We start from the raw sequence: 24,385 nt of genomic DNA on the forward strand, positions 1-24,385 counted from the left end.
TTTTGTAGATGGCTTTTAAGATGTTGAGGAATGTTCCCTCTATCCCTACACTCTGAAGAGTTTGGATCAGGAATGGATGCTGTATTTTGTCAAATGCTTTCTCTGCATCTAATGAGAGGATCATATGGTTCTTGGTTTTTCTCTTGCTGATATGATGAATCACATTGATTGTTTTACAGGTGTTGAACCAGCCTTGTGTCCCGGGGATAAATCCTACTTGGTCATGGTGAATAATTTTCTTAATGTACTGTTGGATTCTATTGGCCAGTATCTTGTTGAGAATTTTTGCATCCATGTTCATCAGGGATATTGGTCTGTAATTCTCCTTTTTGGTGGGGTCTTTGTCTGGTTTTGGAATTAAGGTGATGCTGGCCTCATAGAACGAATTTGGAAGTACTCCATCTCTTTCTATCTTTCCAAACAGCTTTAGAAGAATAGGTATGGTTTCTTCTTTAAACATTTGATAAAATTCCCCTGGGAAGCCATCTGGCCCTGAACTCTTGTGTCTTGGGAGGTTTTTGATGACTGCTTCAATTTCCTCCCTGGTGATTGGCCTGTTCAGGTTTTCTATTTCTTCCTGTTCCAGTTTTGGTAGTTTGTGGCTTTCCAGGAATGCGTCCATTTCTCCTAGATTGCCTAATTTATTGGCGTATAGCTGTTCATAATATGTTTTTAAAATCGTTTGTATTTCCTTGGTGTTGGTAGTGATCTCTCCTTTCTCATTCATGATTTTATTAATTTGAGTCTTCTCTCTCTTCATTTTAATAAGGCTGGCTAATGGTTTATCTATCTTATTAATTCTTTCAAAGAACCAACTCCTGGTTCTGTTGATCTGTTCCACAGTTCTTCTGGTCTCAATTTCGTTGAGTTCTGCTCGAATCTTTATTAACTCTCTTCTTCTCCTGGGTGTAGGATCTATTTGCTGTTTTTTCTCTAGCTCCTTTATGTGTAAGGTTAGCTTTTGTATTTGAGTTCTTTCCAGTTTTTGAATGGATGCTTGTATTGCGATGTATTTCCCCCTTAGGACTGCTTTTGCTGCATCCCAAAGATTTTGAACGGTTGTATCTTCATTCTCATTAGTTTCCATGAATCTTTTTAATTCTTTCTTAATTTCCTGGTTGACCCTTTCATCTTTTAGCAGGATGGTCCTTAACCTCCACGTGTTTGAAGTTCTTCCAAACTGTGTGGAGGTTCCTCAAAGAGTTAAAAATAGACCTGCCCTACAACCCAGCAATTGCACTGTTGGGGATTTACCCCAAAGATACAGATGCAATGAAACGCCGGGACACCTGCACTCCGATGTTTCTAGCAGCAATGTCCACAATAGCCAAACTGTGGATGGAGCCTCGGTGTCCCTCAAAAGATGAGTGGATAAAGAAGATGTGGTTTATGTATACAATGGAATATTACTCAGCTATTAGAAATGACAAATACCCACCATTTGCTTCAACGTGGATGGAACTGAAGGGTATTATGCTGAGTGAAGTAAGTCATTCGGAGAAGGACAAACATTATATGTTCTCATTCATTGGGGAATATAAATAATAGTGAAAGGGAATATAAGGGAAGGGAGAAGAAATGTGTGGGAAATATCATAAAGGGAGACATAACGTAAAGACTGCTAACTCTGGGAAACGAATTAGGGGTGGTAGAAGGGGAGGAGGGCGGGGGGTGGGAGTGATTGGGTGACGGCACTGGGGGTTATTCTGTATGTTGGTAAATTGAACACCAATAAAAATAAAATAAAATAAAATAAAATAAAATAAGATAAAATAAAATAGAAAGAAAATAGCAAGGGTTTGCAAGGATGTAGAAATATTGGAACCCTTATATTGCTGGGATGACTTAAACTGATGCAGTTACTTTAGAAAAACAGGCAATTTCTTAGGGTAGTTACCATATGATCCAATAGTTCCACTTCTAGGTATGTGCCCAAAAGAAAACATTTGCCCACAAAAGACTTGTACATGAATGTTCATAGCAGAATTATTCACAATAGCCAAAAAGTGAGTATTCAAATACCCAAATGTTCACCAATTGATAAATGCATGAACAAACTGGTTTAGATTCATACTGTGTAATAAATATTTGGCACTAAAAATAAATGAAGCACTAACATATGCTCCAAATAAATGTACATCAAAGATATTATTCTAAGTGAAAGAAGCCAACAAAGTAATACATGCTGTATGGTTCCACTTATATGAAATGTCCAGAAGAGGAAAATCTACAGACAAAAAAGTAAATTAGTGGTTGCTTATGGTGATAATAGTGGAATGGAGAGTCTCTACAAACAAATACATAATTTATATTTGGGATGATGGATATGTTCTAAATTTGGAAATATAAAGAGGAGACATAACATGAGAGACTCCTAACTCTGGGAAACGAACAAGGGGTGGTAGAAAGGGAGGTGGGCAGGAGGTGGGGGTGACTGGGTGATGGGCACTGAGGGGGGCACTTGATGGGATGAGCACTGGGTGTTATTCTATATGTTGGCAAATTGAACACCAATAAAAAATAAATTTAAAAAATAAAAAAGTAAAATGGTTAATTTTGCAAATTTACAAAAAAATTATCTAATTGCATCCTTAAAAACAGGTGAATTTTTTTGTATATAAATTATATCACACTATTAAAAATAAATCTCATTATTTGGAATGTGGAAATAAATTTTAAATGTATTCTTAATTAAAATAAGAGGCATGAACAAATCAAGCAAGTTTCATGTACATGTGAAACTAATGTGATATTGTGTGCCAAGTATGCTTCAATATATATATAAATATATATAATATATAAATGATAGTAGGTATAATATGTAAATAATATATATAGCCTATGAATATATAAGTATATTTATATAATATGTATAAAAATAATAGGCATAATAAAGATGACTTAATTTCTGTTAACAAGTACTTATCTCTGGGTACACACACACATGCACACATACACCAGACCAGAAGAACAACTGAGGTTAGTTAACACATCTTTCATATCACATAATTACCATTTTGTTGTTATTATTATGGTGAGAATATTAAAGCTGTGCTCTCACAATAGCATTCAAGTATATAATACATTATCGACTTTAATTCTAATCACCAGAACTTATATCCTCAGAACTGATCTTATAACTGAAAATTTGTACTCTTTGTCCACCATCTCCCCATTTTCCCCCACCATCAATCCCACCACCAATCTACTATGAGTTCAGCTTTTCTAGATTCCATATATAAATGGATCATACAGTATTAGTCTTTCTCTGTTTTGACTTACTTCACTTAGCATAATCCTCTCAAAGCCCATGCACGTTGCCTCAAATGGCAGAATTTCTTTCCTTTTTATAGCTGAGTAATATTCCATTGTATGTAGATATATACATATGTATACATATATGTATCACATTCTTTTTATTTTTAATTAAAAAAATTTTTTTTAAAGATTTTATTTATTTATTTATTCATGAGAGACACAGAGAGAGAGGCAGAGACATAGGCAGAGAGAGAAGCAGGCTTCCCTGTAGGGAGCCTGATTCAGGACTTGATCCCAGGACCCGGGACCACAACCTGAGTTGAAAGCAGACACTCAACGACTGAGCCATCCAGGTGCCCCTATATCATATTGTCCTTATCCATTCATCTTTTGATGGACATTTCAGTTGTTTCCATGTTTTGGCTATTGTAAATAATGCTGCAATGAACATAGGGGTGCACATATCTCTTTGAGTTAGTGATGTCATCCTCTTTGGATATCTTTTCAGAAGCGGTATTACTAGATCATACGGTTCTGTTTTTTAATATTTTTTTTTAGGAACTTCATTTCATTTTCAATAGTGGCTACACTAATTTATATTACCACTAATAGAGCACCAGGGTTCCCTCTTCCCCACATCCTCACCAGCATTCCTTTGCTCTTATTTTTTGATAATAGCCTTCTAACAGCATTTGTGACATTCTGTTGCTGTCACCACAGACTCATGGTCCGTGGTAGTATAATAGTTTGCTAGGGCTCTTATTATAAAATACCACAGACCAGGTAGCTTAAACAACTAAAATTTATTTTCTCAGAGTTCAGGAGTCTAGAAATTCAAGATTAAGGTGTCAGCAGGATTGACTCCTTCTGAGGCCTATGAGAGAGAATCTGTTCCAGGCTCTTCTCCTAGCCTGTGGTGGTTTAATGGCCATCTTTGGGTTCCCTGGCTTGTAGAAGCATCACTCCAATTTCCACCTTCATGTTCACAGCTATTCTCCTTACGTAGTGTCTATGCCCAAATTTCCCCCTTTTTAAGGATACTACTCATAATGAACGCTGACAATGTCTTATTTCCCTTTGAATTTCATCTCCTGTGTATTGGTAATGACATATATATGGTCATCAATAATGTTTACGTGAAAAAGTAACAACAGAGTGAGAAGATTTGTACCTTGGAGTTTAGACTGAGGTCACCAATAAGGCTAATTCTACTAAAAACCTGTGGAGTGAATCTCCACAATATACACACATACACACACACATAGCCATCCTTTAACCCAGAGAATGTGTTTTGAGTTGCATATTGGTTCTATCATGTTCCTATGCTCAGAGGGAATGCAGATGCTAACAGCATTGACCTCAGTGTACCATGAGGGAGTCTGAAGACACCACAGGAAGAAAATTGTTCCTGCTTAGAGCTGAAGACTTCATTTTGGCTGATGCCCAGGGCTGCTATTTTCAGTTTGCACTAATAAGTGGCTCTGTCCTTGAGGATTTAAGGTTACTCAGTGGATGTGCTCAAAATGGGTTTTCCATCTCTGATTGCTCATTGTCCTTTTGCATTGTTTGCTTCTGTTTTCCAGCACCCACAACCCTGTGACTGTGTTTTAACCATTTTATACTGATTATCTCCTGTAACTCAGAAAGGGTCCATGAGGTGTTCATGAAACGAATAGCAATTACTTGGTAAACTGTTACATATATCTTGTGATGTTTTAGAGAATTGTAAAATTTTAGTAATCTTGGTGGTCATCAAGGACAACCTCCTTATTTTAAGTGAGGATCCAAATGAATCCACAGTGGTGGAGTGTCCAAGAAGCTCCATTCTGGATGTGCCCCTTTTGCGTTCTTTGGTGGGATGGGATGGGGTAGGAAAAGCTTGTAAAATGGTAAAAATATAAAGAGGGCTGACCATGAAAATGGCAGGGTGATGTGGAGGAAATCAGACAGAGTGGCTGTATCAGTGCAGTTGGGAAATCAACCACAAAGCTCATGTGGACCAGCGGGAGTTTGTTGTCATGTGCTGGGCATGAGAACACTTAGTTGCCGAAGAAGAGCAGGTTTTTGGCTCAAGCAATGATGAGCCCAGTATCAGGTTTACTTGCAGATGCAGAATGGGTCACCCTGGCAGGATCCCACCTGCTGGAGTCCTGGAAACATAGACTGAGAAAAGCAAGCATTTGAAGGCCTAAGCCGCAGTTCCTGTCCAGGACTGGAGCACATGGGGACTCCGAAGAAGAGAGCCTACAGCTAGGCTGCAAACACAGCATGAAGTGGGACTGAACAGCAAGGACTGGAGACCATTTTAACGAGTGGCCAAGAGGAGCTATCTTGAGGCAGAGGGAGGTGCTACACTGTACTGCCTAGGGATGATGATGAAGGAACTGACCAGGAGAGGGGGGAAAGAATGGAAGGAAAAGATGGACCTTTAAAAGATTTCGATGTGAGAAAAGATGGGGCTTGAATAGTGGGTCTAAATAAAAGTGTCACATGTCTTGTGGACTGAATTCTTAACAAGTATTCCTCTTATAAGCTTGGTTAGGCAAATGTAATAAATGAAGAGAAAGTGAATGTTTTTTAAAATTTTATAATTAATGTACATTTTAATTAAAAATATTTTTTGTATATTTTTTATTGGAGTTCGATTTGCCAACATATAGTATAACACCCAGTGCTCATCCCACATGCCCCCCTCAGTGCCCGTCACCCAGTAACCCCATCACCCCGCCCCCCTCCCCTTCCACTACCACATGTTCATTTCCCATGTTAGGTGTTTCTCATGTCTGTCATCCTCTCTAATTTTTCTCACTCATTTTCTCTCCTATGCCCTATAATCCCTTTCACTATTTTTTATATTCCCTGTATGAGTGAAACCATATAATGATTGTCCTTCTCCGATTGATTTACTTCATTCAGCATAATACCCTCCAGCTCCATCCATGTTGAAGCAAATGGTGGCTATTCGTCCTTTCTGATGGCTGAGTAATATTCCATTGTATACATAGACCACATCTTCTTTATCCATTCATCTGTATTTGAACACCGAGGCTTCTTCCACTGTTTGGCAATTGTGGACTTTGCTGCTATATAAACATTGGGGTGCAGGTGTCCCGGCATTTCATTGCATCTGTATCTTTGGGGTAAATCCCCAACAGTGCAATTGCTGGGTCTAGGGCAGGTCTATTTTTAACTCTTTGAGGAACCTCCACACAGTTTTCCAGAGTGGCTGCACCAGTTCACATTCCCACCAACAGTGTAAGAGGGTTCCCTTTTCTCTGCATCCTCTCCAACATTTGTGGTTTCCTGCCTTGTTTATTTTCCCTATTCTCACTGGTGTGAGGTGGTATCTCATTGTGGTTTTGATTTGTATTTCCCTGATGGCAAGTGATGCAGAGCATTTTCTCAGGTGCTTGTTGGCCATGTCTATGTCTTCCTCTGTGAGATTTCTCTTCATGTCTTTTGCCCATTTCATGATTGGATTGTTTGTTTCTTTGGTGTTGAGTTTAATAAGTTCTTTATAGATCTTGGATACTAGCCCTTTATCGGATAGGTCATTTGCAAATATCTTCTATTCTCTACGTTGTCTTTTAGTTTTGTTGACTGTTTCTTTTGCTGTGCAGAAGCTTCTTATCTTCATGAAGTCCCAATAATTCATTTTTGCTTTTGTTTCTCTTGCCTTCATGTATGTATCTTGCAAGAAGTTGCAGTGGGCAAGTTCAAAAAGGGTGTTGCCTGTGTTCTCCTCTAGTATTTTCATGGACTCTTCTCTCACATTTAGATCTTTCATCCATTTTGAGTTTATCTTTGTGTATGGTGTAAGACAATGGTCTAGTTTCATTCTTCTGCATGTGGATGTCCAATTTCCCCAGCACCATTTATTGAAGAGACTGTCTTTTTTCCAGTGGATAGTCTTTCCTGCTTTGTCGAATATTAGTTGACCATAAAGTTGAGGGTCCACTTCTGGATTCTCTATTCTGTTCCATTGATCTATGTGTCTGTTTTTGTGCCAATACCAGACTGTCCTGATGACCACAGCTTTGTAGTACAACCTGAAATCTGGCATTGTGTTGCCCCCAGCTATGGTTTTCTTTTTTAATATTCCCCTGGCTATTTGGGATCTTTTCTGATTCCACACAAATCTTAAGATGATTTGTTTCAACTCTCTGAAGAAAGTCCATGGTATTTTTGTTTTTTTTTTGTTTTTTTTTAACAGTTTTTTTTTTTATTTATTTATGATAGTCACACAGAGAGAGAGAGAGAGGCAGAGACATAGGCAGAGGGAGAAGCAGGCTCCATGCACCGGAAGCCTGACGTGGGATTCGATCCCGGGTCTCCAGGATCGCGCCCTGGGCCAAAGGCAGGCGCTAAACCGCTGCGCCACCCAGGGATCCCGTCCATGGTATTTTGATAGAGATTGCATTAAATGTGTAAATTGCCCTGGGTAACACTGACGTTTTCACAATATTATTTCTGCCTATCCATGAGCATGGAATATTTTTCCATCGCTTTGTGTCTTCCTCAATTTCTTTCAGAAGTGTTCTGTAGTTTTTAGGTTATAGATCCTTTACCTCTTTGGTTAGGTTTATTCCTAGGTATCTTATGCTTTTGGGTGCAATTGTAAATGGGATTGACTCCTTAATTTCTCTTTCTTCAGTCTCATTCTTAGTGTAGAGAAATGCCGCTGATTTCTGAGCATTGATTTTGTATCCTGCCACATTGCCGAATTGCTTATATGAGTTCTAGCAATCTTGGGGTGGAGTCCTTTGAGTTTTCTATGTACAGTATCATGTCATCTGGGAAGAGGGAGTTTGACTTCTTCTTTGCCAATTTGAATGCCTTTTATTTCCTTTTGTTTTCTGATTGCTGAGGCTAGGATGTCTAGTACTATGTTGAATAGCAGTGGTGAGAGTGGACATCCTTGTCTTGTTCCTGATCTTAGGGGAAAGGCTCTCAGTTTTTCCCCATTGAGAATGATATTTGCTGTGGGCTTTTTGTAGATGGCTTTTAAGATATTGAGGAATTTCCCTCTATCCCTACACTCTGAAGAGTTTTGATTAGGAATGGATGCTGTATTTTATCAAATGCTTTCTCTGCATCTATTGAGAGGATCATATGGTTCTTGTTTTTTCTCTTATTGATATGATCTATCACATTGATTGTTTTTACCAGTATTGAACCAGCCTTGCATCCCGGGGATAAATCCCACTTGGTCATGGTGAATAGAAAGTGAATGGATGAATTCAAAACTGAACGACTAAGTTCATGAATAAATGAATTAATTTAATAAGTGCCTGGCCATTGACTAACTCAATATCTTTTTTGCAATAGCTCACAATACTTAATAATTACAGACTGGTATAGCTATCTAGTACTGCCTTGGTGTGTGTGTGTGTGTGTGTGTGCGTGTGCAGATATGTAAATGCAGATAGATAGGCAGATAGCTAAACTATTTTTAGAGTGAGAACAGTAATTCAAAGTGTTCTTTCTGTTTCTCATTCCTTTGCAAGCTTTCTCAGCTTTCCCAACTGCACAGCTAAGATTCAGCCACTGTGCTGCTAATACATTCTTTTAGCTGATAGTCACAGCTTAGATACGTTTTCCTTCCGATGAGTTTGGAATTGTATATTTGTGTGTATTTAAATTTACATATATACACATACATATGTGTGTGTGTGGGTGCAGGTGCTGCATGTGTGCATTCAGTTTTTTTATTCTTAATGCTACTTCATTACGGCAGGACACTCTGCAGCTGTGTATGCATCTTGCTGTCAGCTCTCTTCTGTCAACTAGGGAAAGCCAATTGCACCTGTTACTGGCCCAGCCATGAATTGGTAGACTGGTGTGACTGGGAAATTGTCATCCACCCCTTGACATATCCATTGTGACTCACATGTGCTAATGAAACAGACCTGAGTGGATGTGATCTCCTTCACAGGTCCAGGGGTTTAGTCATGGACATTTGAGAGGCAAAGAATGATTCTGGGAACCTAATTCTGACCATGAGTTTGTATTCCACAGGACTGCTGACCCTGTATTCTAGTGTCCTTTCCCTTGGCTCATCTTTGAACCTCAGCTACCCCAGTCAATCCCTTATCCTCTCCCCCTGCTTCCTTACTCTCTCACCCTCATCCAACCTGTCCAGGAGGAGGGCATCCCTGAGAAATAGGTCCCTGAAGCAGCTCTGTCAAGTCTGTTCTAAAGAACCTCCTAACATTTGCTTCAGGTCTGAGAAGTCATCAGATGTCACCAGGTTCCAGACATTGTTTCTCTGGCTCATGTCTTGTACAGAAAGGCAATCAGATCATCACAGGTTGTCATTCATAAAAGTAAATTTGATAATAGCTATGAGGGCTGGATATAAGTCTAAGGACTTTTACAGCTGTCTATCACTCACAGTACTGTTTCATTTCATCTTCATAAATGGCCTTTTTAAGGATATGGAGTTATATTTTCTGTCAGAGTATAGCAGGAGACTACAAAAAGGATTGTGGCTTTTGTGACATCACACGCTATACATTTTAAGTACCAACAGTTTCATGATTTTAAAGGTGAATATAAAGCAAGTGAATCATGGCTGATTAAATTACCAGCCGTTAATTATATTGCTGGTTATAAATTATAAACTCTAATTCTAATTAACACAGCAGTTAATTAATTGACAACTTTGGTTGTGTTACAACTGAGTCTAGCATGCACAATTCCAAACTCAGGGGAAGGGAAATGATGTGTCTACAAGCTGTATAATCAGTGGCACAATGACTAAATCCTAGCTTTGTGGATCCTGTGACTGCCTGCAAGGGACCGAGAAACATAAAGGATGCTTAGAATTATTGTTCTCATACTAAAAATAGTATAGCTGTTATCCAACATGAGGCAAGTCACATATGGAAAACCTGTATTTTAATAGCCAACATTACTCACAATTATCAGGAAAATGTACAATTAACTTGATAGCTGATGTTCTAACCAGCACCTTGGTAAATAGAGACCTTTTGCTACTTTAAATCACCATCTGGATGCTTTATGAAAGCTTGTTGTCAATGGCTAGAGCCCTCTCCCCTGGTCCACAGCTCTGCTTGATGACGCCTTTGAACTCGTATGTATAGGAATAGTGTCAGAAGTTTACCAGGACCACGATAGCCAGCCTACAGAGTTCACTTGCTTTCTTAAAACAATGCTCTTCCTTTTGAATAATTGAGCAGTTCTTGTTATTTACCAATTTCCAATGGAAAGGATGGGCATCTTAACAATCAAAATCATCTTTTCATGACTTATGTTGGCACCATAAACATTTCACCTCTTCATGAATCCTAAATCTTCCTTGTGCATGCATGATGTGAAGGCATAAGTACTGAAAAGGAATAATTAGAAACATCTGTTTACATTTACCAGAAGCAGATATTAGAAGAATTAAAATAAACACAACCAGCATGCAGTAGCTTAAAGCACAACCATTCATGCAATAGTTGAATATACAAGAATGTCTGAATATCATGAGAATGCTGGATTTCTGTGTAAACAAACTATATGAATACACTGTACAATTTTAAAAGATCCTTTATAAAATGATATAAACAGTAAGCAAATTAACATGTACTGAATAAATATTCTGAAATGTTCATATCTCTTCTTTTACGAAACAGCTCGTGAGTGTGATGTGTGACAGTAGCAGCATGAGTTAGGTTGAGGCCATAGTTATTTATAGAATCAGGACTTGGAACGAGTCAGGACATCCATGCTCTGAGGCAGTTCTCAGACACCTGTGCTGAAGCAGTGCCAGAAAGCAGTAATCCTAGAGTCCTGACCCATGTCTTCAAATTGTCATGTTAGCTACTTGACAGAGTTGATGGTTTTTGTTGAGACCGCTGGAAGCAGTTTGCAGCAGGACACATTGGCATCCACTAGAATCTCAGAAACAAATGGGGAAGATTGTGTTCTTGCAACTCACACAGCACAGACTCTCCTCTCTATGGCAGAGAATGGCAGGAGCCATCCATATGTCTGTGTTATAGTACATGTGCATGCTTTCTAAATATAGACTGTTGATGTTAGGAAACTGAGTTTACTGATTTTAATGAAGGGAAGGGATTCTGTATAATTTTAAGTTTAAAATAGTGATCAGAATGTGAATTCATGGTGTAAAGACTAATTGCATGCAAAAATAAGAACCACAAATGGAACTTTTAAAAAATACCAGTGCTGGGCCTTACCTCCTCCAGTTCTGATCCCAGCCAGTTAGATTGGGCCCTAGAATTGGACTAGGAATAAGGAAAGAAACAGAGTAAAGATGACAAAGGCACTATCAAAAGAGCTGTCAAAAGATCAATTGGATAAGGAGTTAGTTCTAGAAGGGATACCTGGCTTGCAGATAAAAACAGGGAGACATTAACTAAACGTTTTGTTGAACATTTTTGGGTTGAGTGAGATCACCATGGAAAAGAGAAAGAAAGAGGAGAGAAGCAGGAAGAAGCCTGAGGCAATCAACATTGAGATATAGATGGGAGTTGGAAGCACAGGAGCCCTGAGCTGAAAGACCAATGGAGTACAAGGGCCAGGAAGAAGGAGTGTCTCTGAGGCTGAGCAGAGTGTCTCTTGGAGAAGGAGCTTCCAGCCATGCTGCAAATGTTTAGCATAAAAGACATTATTGAAATGTATCCCTTAATGTATAGGAAAATAAAGAGAAAGCTCCAGGAGCCACAAAAAAGGACATATTTTTAAAAGAAAGCTGAGGATAAAAGTATTATAAGCTACACTTGAAGACATCCTAGGGTCATTTGCCCTATGTGAGTAGTTGGCTTGCTTTAATGACAATGACAATGCAGAAGTAAGAGACCAAACTAAGGAACTCTATAAAGCAGAATGTTGAAATTGTGGCTTCATAGAGCTGGTGCACTCAAGGGCCACACATCACTGAAATGGTATTGTAGGAAAAAGTTCCCCCAAAGGGACTTATATCAAGGGGAGATGATAAATAAATGTGTCTGTCTTACCTGAACTTTAGATGACATGAAAGACATCTTCCCTCAGAATTTGCATCACATGCCTATACTAATCTGGATTTGGGGATTGACTTTAAACTGCAGAGAAATTTTCACTGGAAGTGACGTGAGGTTATCAACCAATGTGGAACACTGGGTGGAGACACATGCAGAACTTTTATGAAGGGACGTGCTGGCAACTCAGGTATTATAGAAGTTCTGCTCACTTGTTCAGCAAATGTTTATGAAACCTTTGACATATATAAGGCACTGTCCTAGCACTGCAATTGAAATACATCAGTGAGCAAAATAGACAAAATTCCTGTACTCACGCAGCATACATTCTAGCATGAGAGAAAGAAAATACACATAGTTTAAAAATATAATAAATACATATATCATCTAGAATATGAACAGGGTTAACAGGGTGGAAGAGTGCAGGGGATGAAGACTGCCATTATTAGGAACAGCTTATTCAAAAGTAAATTTGAGTAAAGACTAAGGTGAGGAAGTAATATTAAGGTGAGGAAGGTTATTTGGGGAAAGAGAGTTACAGGAAGAGGGCATAGTTAATACAAAGATCCTAGCATAGGAAAATATCTGGATTGTTTGAGAACAAAAGAGTATTGTTGCTGAAATGAAGTTAGTAAAGAAGAGGCCAGAGAGGTGGTAAGTGGACCAGAGCATGTCTTACCTGGGCTTTATTTTTCAGTGAACTAAGGAGCCATTGTATGGTTTTGAACACAGGAGCAGATAATCTGATTTAAATCGTTAAAAGTTACTCTGGATGCTGTGTTGGAAACAGGACTGTGGGAGAAGAGATGTTCAAGGAACCAGTTAGGAACTTTTGGTAGTATGATGGGAAGAAAGATGATGTTTGATCAGGGTGATAGCAATGGCAATGAGAAGTGGCTGAACCACAGTCTGGTTTTAATGTGGAATCAACAGAATTTCTTGTGGATTGAGGCAGAATGTAAGAGAACGAGATTCTGATTTGAAAAACTGTAAGGATGGAATACCATCAAATGATTTGGGAAGACTATAAGTGAATCTTTTCTTAAGGTGAAATTAGCATCAGTTCAATATGAATTAGTTGATTCTAGAGTTTATACATCAGGTTGGATAAAATTTGGGAATCCTAAGTATATAGATAGCATGTGAAGCCATAAACCTAAAAGAGATAACTAAAAGGAAGTGAGTGCAGATAGAGAAGAAAAGGGTTGGAGGTTTGATTGAGTAGGTGCATGGTAGTACAGAATGAAGAGCCGTGGCGCACCCTGGCATTAAGAAAAGAAAGATTTGGTGAGTGACCAAGAGGATGGGCCAGTTGAGTAGGAAGAAAAGCAAAAAATTGTGCATCAAGGGCAGTGATTGGTCTAGGATTTCACCCGCAGTTTCATGGATGCTGGAAGAAGGCATAAATCAGTCATGGGTGAAACAAAGGACAGTTGACTACTCTCATATAGGGCCAGCTACATAATTTACAAGGTCCAGTGCAAAATGGGAGTACTAGGTCCTTTGTTTAAAAAAGCAGGAGTAAAGTTTCATTCCTCTCCTATCTAAAATTTAGCACTTAGGTTTCTCCTTCCTTAGGCATTTGTGCTTGACTGAAGGTATGAAAATCAGTATCACAGTTTTTTTTTACCTGGCTACCCAAGCTTTGCTTACAGTGTCCCAAAGGATAGGACTGTTTCATGTAGTTCCATGCAGTGATGTCCATCCAAATTTTTCTGCTGAAATTAATAACAGTTCAGAAAAAGAATGATTATCGTCAATATTTTCTCAGTATATAAAATATAATATTGTTAATATCGTGACTTATCTAACAGCAATAACCTAACAGGTTCTGGGTAGAAACCAGAAATAGACATGATCTCAGAAATGAATGGGCTTGCTGTCTAAAAATAGCACATCTTCTTAGAAACTGAAAGTACTTTAAAATGTGTGGCATCACTAATCCACATGACTTGTCTCTGAGAAGAGGAAATCCATTGTTAAATCCTGATACAGAGGCACATATATAAAAGCAAAGGCATTGACTTCTCACAGTATAAGTGCTGAGAGGGGTTCTTCATTTAAAATGGGAATATTCATCCTTTATTTTGTGATAAATATATAGCCTTCTCTCTGTTGAATCCTATTTTTCCTTGTTTGCTCTTTTGAAGGAATTCAAAGAGAAGTGATTATAAGTGATATTCACTTCAGCAAATCTAATAATGTGAACTCTAGAAGTCATGTAACCCAAAAGATGACCATCACTATTTAAAGAGGTAAAATCTTTAACCTAATGGCCATATGCAGGCACCATGCTCAAGCAAGGGAACAGCACAGAGGCTTGATAAACACCATATAGTCAGAACGTAGATAAATCTCTCACAAGTCTCCAAGTGTAACATTCTAGCATGTTGTTCAAGTTAGCATTCTAACATTCTAGCAGTTGTTCAAGTATTCCTCAAATATAGAGGTGTTGAGGATTCCTTGCACAAGCAATATGGCTGTCTCTCAACAGCCAGTTCTTGGAGCATCTTTGGATGAATGAAATATTTAAGAGATATCCCATCCCCTTTTGGAAGCCTATTAATTAATGACAGTTGCTGGAGGGACGCCTGGGTGGCTCAATGGTTGAGTGTCTTCCTTTGGCTCAGGGCGTGATTCTGGGATAGGGATCAAGTCCCTCATCGGGCTCCCTGCAGGGAGCCTGCTTCTCCCTCTGTCTGTGTCTCTGCCTCTCTCTCTCTCTTTCTCTGTGTCTATCATGAATAAATAAAAATAAAATTTAAAAAAAATAAATAAATAAAGATAGTTGCTGGAAAATAAACTTATGTATCTGATTATATATACACACATGTTGCAGATTATATAAACATATGTGCATGCATATTATTTTTATATATATTAATATATACATAATTTATTAAACAGTCTGGTGTCTTGAGTGAGTGTTATTCAGATAAATACTTTTTTAGAATAAAGGAGAATATGCATTGACTCCGCAGTTTACAAGCACAGTCCAAAATTTCATTCATATGGTGTTTGTGCTGAGTTGAAACATCTGTTCCCATACAGAGTGTGAGACATCTGATCATCTTTTATATTCTTGTATTTAACCCATTATATATCTGAGGTCTGGGTTAGACTCATCCTGCTCTAGACATGGTAAGTGTTCTGGGATGCAATGTGAGAGTCCAAGAGCTTATCTTTAATCATGGAGTATCAATGGGAACACTCTCAAGTCTCTGTACTGCTGCTGCTGACTCATGGACCAGTTCTAGATATGGAAGGCATTTAGGAAATAGGATCAACAGAACCCAGTGACTGAATAAATGTTGAATGTGAGATGAGAAAGAAAGAAGAGGTTGGTATGCAGCCTCTGGTTGTGGTTTGGTTAGGAATAAATAGATGGGGAAAAAAAAGAATAAATAAGTGGGTACAGAATGGTGGTACAGAATGGGAAACAGATTTGGGGCAGAAGATAATGAGTTAATTTTGGACATATCAAGTTTGGGTTGCCTGTGGGGCGTCTGGATGGAAAGGTTCAGAAGGATCCATCCATGCAAATCTCAGAAAAGTGCAATGGGTCAGAGACACCAGTGGAGAAACCTGGGAATGGAAAGTGGGGATACTTCTGTGTCCTGGTGCCTTGGTGCCCAGTTTGGGAGATTAACTTCTTTTAAAAAAAAAAAAAAGGCTATACATGGCCACCAATTTACAATGAAAGGGAGCTGTGAAAGTGTCACAGTAAAAATGTTATGGCTTATGTTGAATTCTCAGTTTCTTCTGATACTACCTTTTGTGTGTGTGTGTCCTTTGAATGTCGGCCAGTATAATCATTTTGCTTTTCAGACTTAATGGACTCTAGAAAAATATCTATCCTATCTATTCATTGTGAAAAAAAAAAAAAACACTTATGTTCAAAGTAATTTATATCCTATGCCAGTTTTTCAGGTGGCTATAGGGGACCAAGGAACTCGTAACTATAGAGGTGACTGGATCATCTTTTGAATACATTTACCACTGAGGTAGATGAATAAAAAATACAAACTATGTATCTTTGGGCAGTATAACAATTATAAGAAGACAAGAGCATCTCAGCTACCTTCCTTCTCATTTGTGCACCAGCCTCCTTCCCTACCAGGCCCAGACTTAATAGATATCCCTTAAATATATACTTCCTTGGCATTATTGTGCATTCCTTGACTCCTAATGGATGCCCTCCACCATTCTAAGCCCTTAAGAGTGTGTGACAGGCAGTCTTACCAGATAGGGTAAGTGGACTTAGGGCAGTGAAATGGCTCATGTACATATGCCCAGCCAACAAGACGCTGACTTGAAACTTGAACATGTTTGATTCTAAAGCTCCTTCTCTTAATCACTTTCATTATCTTTGGTTCAATTTTATATCTAACTCCTGGATCATGAGCTACTTAAAGTTAGTTACAAATTATGTCTTCCTTATCTCTGACTCCCTAGCACCCTGCATGGTCCCTGGCCTTTGGAGATACTCAGTGAATGCTTGAAGGAGGTTAGGGGAGGAAGAGAGGATAGCAGAAGGAGATGAGTCATGCCTTCTTAGGAAAAATCACCATATGGATTCAACAAATGGGAACCTCAGTACCAATGAAGTGTGTTGTGGGAGGAGAGATAGATGTAATGTTGGATACTCATTTTTTTTTTGATAATTAAAAGAAATGGCTTAGAATTTTCTAAATTTTGTTAAAAGAAGTGCCAAGATTCCCCCAGTGTAAACTTTGTTGCAGAAATGCCTACAAAGAAGTCCCTATGACCTAGGTCTTATGTAAACTTTTCAGAACAAATTTCCCTAATCTGAGAACAACTTACCTGTAAGGTTTTGAATCATAAGCTTACTGAACTAGATGCAAATGTAGGTATCCTGTGGCTTTCACAGCTGCAGCTAGATATATAAATGTGGTTTAGAGATTGCATTTCTTTCTCAGGGTTAGTAAATTTTGTTTTCATTTCCTGCACTGAGGAAATTTCGTCAATTTCTTAATTGCAGAATAATGAGCAGTCTTTCTACTTTCAGATATGTATTCTTGTTATTTCAATGTGATAAATGTGGAGAGATTTCCCCAAGCAGAAAGAAACTTTGTTGTTTATCTCTTATTGCAATTTATTTGAGCTGCCTGAATGCCCAAAAGATGGGCTGAGGTTTTATTTTATTTTTGTAGTTACTGTTGCTGTTTCTATATTCTCAGGAGATTTTGAAAGGATTATCACCTATGTGTAAACACTTGGCAGGTGAATGGCCCATACTCAAGAATACCTGTTCCTTGACCCCAGCCACTGGGGCTTCAAGAGCTGTAAGTGCCAATAATCCTTTTTTAGCAGCCCCAGACTGTCTGCCTCTTCCTGCCCCACCCACTGCTGTTTCAGCCCACTAGCTCCAAACCAGGGGACCCTTGGCTGGGCTGGTGACTTATCCAGGAACTCTGGCCTATTCCTAGCCAGGTCTGAATAATTTGAGGCAGGGCTAGGAGTGAAGGTTACCCCTCTCAATCCATAATGGCCCCACAGCAGAGGGGATTCTGGGTCTCCTGAGCACAGGGTCTGTCATTGTACCTCCACTGGCAGCTATTTCTGTAAGTCCTGATCTCTAGGACCTTACTTCCCTCCTCCTTCTGCCAGCATGCTCTGTCTAGATGCGCTGAGATGGCTTGTTGTGCCACAGTCAAGGGTCAATGCCAGAAAGCAGACTGTCTCTTCCTACTGTGTGCTAATCTAATTAAACCCATCCTCCCAGGATGAGGTTTCTGGAGCCTATACCCATCACACTGTCCCCTGAACCTCACCCCTCCTGGATCCCCACTACTCTCATGAGCCTGCTCCTCCCAGACTTCTGCTTCTCCCCATGCCCTACCGTTTCCTGCACGTCATTCCTCTGTATTCCTCACAGAGTCTTGGATACCCCATGTTGCCCCCTCTTCCTAGAAGCTCACTAGTCCCTCGAGCCCTTTCTTCTATATTCTCACTTTTCCCCACACTGGGCCCTATTCTCATTCTGACCCTCCTAATGCTAGCTTCTCTCTATACTCCACTCCTCTCTAATGTCTCTCCCTAGGAGATTTAGTTTCTTGTGCAAAGGGCAAAGGTGGGAAAGGAGGAGACAATCACAATTCCCTCCCACCCTGGCAGAGGCTTTTGGTATCTGAGAGTTCTATGTCAGTGTGACTGAAGACCCCTCCCTGTACTCAGGTGGATCACATCACCAGAGCAGGAAAGATGGAAGTCAGGGACATGGTAAGCTCTGCAGAGGCCCAAGGAGTGGAGATGCTGGCATTCACCACCAGTATCAGACTCACCAGTATTGCCTGGTTCTAATTCCCATGACCCTCGGAGCTCCCAAAAGCCCTGCATTTGAGAAATGCCATTTCAAGGCAACTCCCCTGTCCCCTTTCACCCCCTTTGCAGGACCCCCTCAGCTACACCATATTTACGGGTGACCAATCCATGGAAAAGGCAAGGAAGGCTCACAGAGGCTCTGGGGAGCTCCAAATGTGGAAAGCATCAACTTGTCTGGGACCCCCTGAAGAAAAGAGGACTTCACAAGGCATCTGTCTACATAGCAGCTGTGCTAAAAGTTTGCAAGGATGGGAGGCTTTAGTGATGCCATAGTTCTTATTCCCCTTAAAAACTGCATTATCTACATGACTTGATTCTCCTCTCTTCAAGATATTTTTGCAAAACCATCCTCGCATCAAGCTCATTTCAGTCTAGATGCGAATTATTATAGAACTATTTAGCCCCCGTCCCTTAGAGCTTTGGTTTTAAGGTTGAGAGACACACTCTGCAGGGATGTAGCCCCAACTTCAAATCCCATTCCCCCCAGTTACTACTGTTTAATGGGGCATAGGGGGAAAGGAAGAGGCAAATTACTTGAGCTCTTTAAATTTTTTTCTTCATTGAGGGGATGATAATGAGAATACTGATCATCCCTGTTTTATGTTTAAACAAAATGACACTAGCAGGAGGCATAGCACATACCAAGGGATCAGAACATGTTCACGGCTACTGTCATTATTATTATACATGGTGCTCACCACTGCCCAGCACAGGAGTCAGCACCATGCCCTACTGTCTGCTGTCACCTTTCCTTTGTCTACCAATCTGTACAGGAGAAAGAAATGTGATACTGACTAGTGTCCCCACTGGTGTAGTGAAGCAATTGCTTCAGAAGGCACAGCTAATGCAGCAGGTTTGGATTTAAATACTGTTTTTCTCTGTTACCTAAGCTCTCCACAACCCTAATCCACTCAAGTCAACTCAGCAAACACCCAAGACCAAAACCGAGAGGTGCTGTTAATGGTGTGGAGAACAACACAAATTAAAATAAGACCTGAAGCCCAAGCTCACAGGCTCTGGATGACAACTGGGTTCCCAGGGCAGACTGACACATTCTCTCCATCCTCATGGTAACCCATGTGAACGCCAGTTGAAAGGGAACTCAGAGAAGTGCTAGACTCATGATTCAGGCGTAGGATGTGGGCTTACAGACCAAAGAGAGAAGCAAGTGAAATGCTTCTATTTCAATGAGAATGTAATGTGGAGCATTATATTCAAATTGAAAATCCTTTAGCTGCTATTGCTGATTTATTTCCATCTTGTTATGCTACCAAAACTCTGAATGTTTCGGTTAAAATGCATCACTTACATTGAGCGTCATTCGTGGTTATGCAGGGGATGTGATTGTGCTCCCTGTGGTCCATTCATAGCCTGAGGCCATACATCAAGCCTAACATCAGCAAACTTTCAGGATTTCCCTAACCTGCATTCCTTTTGCACTTGTTCTCCCTTATCACCCACCAGCAAACACTCTCCACCCATTTAGGCCTTTGCTCATCATCTTTTTCGCCATTAAAGAAATCACTGCACAACTTACCTTCCTGATCTGTGATTTTATGTTTAAAATAGGTTTTATTATACTTAGGTATGACAAGGCCACCAGATCAGGAGACAGCTGCCATTGAAAAGGTAGTTTGTTAACCACAGATCTCAGTGGAGGTATGCATAGCATCCATTGCAGGGAATGGTGGGGCACACGGGGAAGCACCAGGGTGGGTCACAGGGAAGAAGGGAAACTGTGGGCAAAGAGCTTTATTGTGGTTTCCATGGGAGTGAATGGGAATATGGGAGGCTGGATAAGCAGGCTTAAGATTGGTTAGTTAGAATGATTAAAGTGGACCCTAGGGTCTAGACTGTCCCCAGTTGCCTGGTACTTGGACATAGTTCAAATATTGGCCTGGGTGTGACAACCCAATAGGGAGGGCACTTGGGGTGTGAGCTCTGGATTGGTTGGTTTGCATTTGGAAAGCACAGTCTAGAGCTTGACGGAATTGTTTGCTATCTCTAGGAATTAGCTAGCCCTGGGGGAAGCGAAAGCAGTCCCTCCAGGGTTAACCAGGGTCTAGAAGTTAAAGCATGAGAAAACAGAAAACAAAAGACATGGCTAATACACTTGGTTATGTCACTTGCTACTTGAAACCTTCAGTGCCTTCACTGACTGTGGAGCTGGCATGCAAATTTTCCTACCTTCTAGTCACTGTTACAGAGTCCAGCCTTGCCCACTACTCTGTCCTTTTCCTCTCTTGAATCCTAAGTTCTGGCAAAACTGCATTTCTCAAAGTTTCTCATCAGTTTAGTAAAATCAGTGCAATAAAAGCCACATCTTTGTATGATTTATTTTTCTTTTTTTTAAAAAAAAAAAAAGATTTTATTTATTTATGAGAATGCACAGAGAGGAGAGAGAGAGAGGCAGAGACGCAGTCAGAGGGAGAAGCAGGCTCCATGCACCAGGAGCCCGACGTGGGATTCGATCCCGGGTCTCCAGGATCGCGCCCTGGGCCAAAGGCAGGCGCCAAACCGCTGCGCCAGCCAGGGATCCCTGTATGATTTATTTTTCATGCCCCCCATCCTCTATCTGGCCAGCTATGGACTATCTTTAATGTTACCTTTTCTGTGAGATTGGGGGGGGGGGGCAATTCGTATAAGTCATGCCAGACACAGAACTCTGCCCATGTAAGTACCTGGGAAAAAACTCCTCTGTGTTTCTTCTCATCCCTTCAAGTGCTATCTCTCCTTCAAGTTGCAAATAAAACCTCTATAAGGACTCCCCAGCCCATTTAAATTTTTCTGCTTCCTCCCTCCTCTGATTTTTTTTTATGGCCCTTATAGCTTAAAACTGATTTTGCTGAGTTGTTTAGCATTATTGGTTTTGTCACCTTGCCTGTGAGCACCTGGAGAAGACCATCCAGATATATTCTTTGCCATTTCAGAGGCTTCTATGCTCTAACACTCATGAGATCAGTGATAAGTAGGCATTATTATTAGATTAGCAAGCCCTGAGAACTGCCCTGTGAATCAGCAAAATAAGTGTTGGCTGGGATGTCATAAGACCCATGTGTCTAGGATGGATTCAATGGATTTGCAATCCCACCTCTCATTGCCCACAAAGCCAGGATGTTTGCAGACATCTATAAGTGTGTGAATTAAGAAGCTCCTGTATGGAATGGTGATTTTCCCTTCCCTTGTTAGAAAGTTTACCTTACTTACCTTTGGGTTTTCACCTTGCATCTTTCTATACTGGGGCTCAAGATGTCCCATAAATATTACCAAATTTTCAGACTTGAGTTTTGTAGACTTGAATAGGGATTGCTAAAAAGAATAAAAATTTAAAAATAGAATTTTCATGCTTAGCCTGATTTCTTTTTTCCACGTTCTTACTGCATTAATTGCTTTGCAAAAAACAAACAGGCAAACAAAAGTAGGATCATCTTCCTAAATACTTGCTTATTTTGTTGGCAAGCCTGTAGGGGTTGCACCATGGCCCATTTCCCTTCTCTTTTTTCCAACTGTAGCTAGGCTCCCATTTTCCCCAGATGAATATATCATCATCTCAAGGTAATGACATGACCTAGTTAGTGTAGAAATGGCTGTGGCGTTCTGGAAGAAAAAGAAAATGTAATGAATAAGGCATGGAGACCTCCCACAGGTCATTGTGTTTCCAGTGCATGTTTACGGAGGGATTCTATTTACAGCTCTCACAGAGAGCAAGGGAGGAAAGTGGCTTACATTGCAGAATTTGTAGATAGAGCTCCTTTGCCATGGGTGGTAAAGACACCTGTCTGCCTGGTGGGAGATAGCGGACCTACGGGAGCTCTCAGGGTCCTGCCAGCAGCCTGATTTTATGATGACTTTTTAAAAATTATTTTTTGACCTTTATATCTGTGTGACTATTGTTTAAATGCCAATTTGTCTAGTCTGGTTCTTACCTAAATAAAACAGAGGGTTTAAAAAAAAAGAGGATATATAGACATGATTTACACCTATTAAACCTAGTATCTGCATTTACAAGAAAGCAACCACTGTTTCCTACCCTGCCTGAAAATAATATCCATTTCTCCTGAATTCCAACCTGAATTTAAGCAGTCATGGAGGAAATATGCCTGTGGCTAAGCACAAACTAATTTTTTCTTTTCTTTTTTTCCCCTAGGATTACACCTTAACCATGTATTTTCAACAATATTGGAGAGATAAAAGGCTTGCCTATTCTGGGATCCCTCTCAACCTCACGCTTGACAATCGAGTGGCTGACCAGCTATGGGTGCCTGACACATATTTCTTAAATGACAAAAAGTCATTTGTGCATGGAGTGACAGTGAAAAACCGCATGATCCGCCTTCACCCTGATGGGACGGTGCTGTACGGGCTCAGGTCTGTCTGCCTTTTCAGGGCCAATTTCACAGTTTCATGGTGCATTGGCATTGAATTTCTCACTTGAGAAATAGGGAGTGAGGCCATGTCCTAAGATTAATTAGGAGACATCCATGAAACACTGAGATTGCACACACACATGAATCTTATAAATATAAAATGTGGGGCATTACTGTTACACCACACAAGGGAAAAACTGCTTCCTTGGATTGATTTTAAATAATCCGGTTGCCATATCTAAGAACACAGATTCCCTGAGGACGGATTTCCCATATCATAGCCACAAAGGCCTGTAATTAGTATTGCTTTGACACTGCAGAGGTTTGTAATAAATTTTCCCCAAAGCTGTTTACCGAGTTGAAAAAAACTGTCTAATTTTGCTGTTACATGGTACAATCTCCTCAGAGCTTCATGAGGTAATGTCACCAATATTTATGGGCATGACTAAATGTGAGGTTTCCTGATGAGAATCATCTCTCACCAGGTTTCATAATGAAATTACTTGAATCAGGGAAAACAATCTGCTGAGTGGAACCCTGAGGAGGCCCTGGGCTTCACCGGCTACGCTGGAAACCACCAGACCTCCCCATGATGTTCCACCACTGCTGGTGGCTAATTATTGTGAATATCATCACCCTTCTTAAATGGTGATCTTAAAAATCTTTTTTTTTTCATTGATTTTGCAATTATTTGTTTTGTTTTATTTTGTTTTAGAGTAATTGTGTGTGGGCGGGGGTGTAGGTGTGGATGTGTTTATATGCACATGGGTGTGTCTTTCTTGATCTCCTGGCCTAAAAGTGCCTTTAAGATCTAGGAGTGACCACAGTTTTGAGTAGGATACAGGTGGACATCTTGGAGAAAATATTTATCATAAAATGTGAGTCCATAGGCCTTTAACTAAAACTCCAAAAAGTCTAAGTGAAATCATAACTATATATATATATATATATATATATATATATATATATATATATCCACATCACGTGGCTTTTAGTGCTTCAAACAGGGAAACAGGGAAACAGGGAAAGGGGATTATTTAACATTACCTTAAGTAGCAAATGTTGAGTGACTTTCTTAAAACAGCAATATATAAAATAAGAGACAGAATTTTAGCAAAAAAAAAAAATGAGACTTTTAAAAACTATAAGGGGAAAAAAGTGGTGCATGTCAACTAAATCATGGTATAACTGTAAAAAAAAAAAGTTCAGACTGATGTTTCTCTGGGACATTTCAAGCATTTTTATTTTTGCCTGGAAATCCAAAATGCACATGTAAAATTCTGGAGGTTCTGACAAGTACATCAGTTGTACAAAAGATTACCCAGAAACCATGTGAGCATAAAATGAGAAGTCGGGTCCTTCATTTATCTGTCCCCACCCCCAAAATATGAATAGAAAAAGTGTGTGTATGTGGTGGGAGAA

The 24,385-nt window shown here is 39.8% G+C and overlaps 1 protein-coding gene across 5 annotated transcripts in view; it reads left to right on the forward strand.

The window, feature by feature from the left end:
* Window positions 1–24,385, forward strand: part of GABRB3 (gamma-aminobutyric acid type A receptor subunit beta3) — a 226,065-nt gene that overhangs the window by 133,344 nt on the left and 68,336 nt on the right. For 3 of the 5 annotated variants that reach the window (XM_025437407.3, XM_025437408.3, XM_025437411.3), the window contains one exon: window positions 22,744–22,964. In XM_025437407.3, the coding sequence (XP_025293192.1) occupies window positions 22,744–22,964 (221 nt within the window). Of the gene's footprint in view, window positions 1–17,452; window positions 17,558–22,743; window positions 22,965–24,385 lie in introns of all 5 variants that reach the window. The other 2 variants (XM_035714122.2, XM_035714121.2) reach the window with 1 other exon arrangement.

This window comes from Canis lupus, chromosome 3 (genome assembly GCF_003254725.2).
Source record: "Canis lupus dingo isolate Sandy chromosome 3, ASM325472v2, whole genome shotgun sequence".
Taxonomy (NCBI): domain Eukaryota; kingdom Metazoa; phylum Chordata; class Mammalia; order Carnivora; family Canidae; genus Canis; species Canis lupus.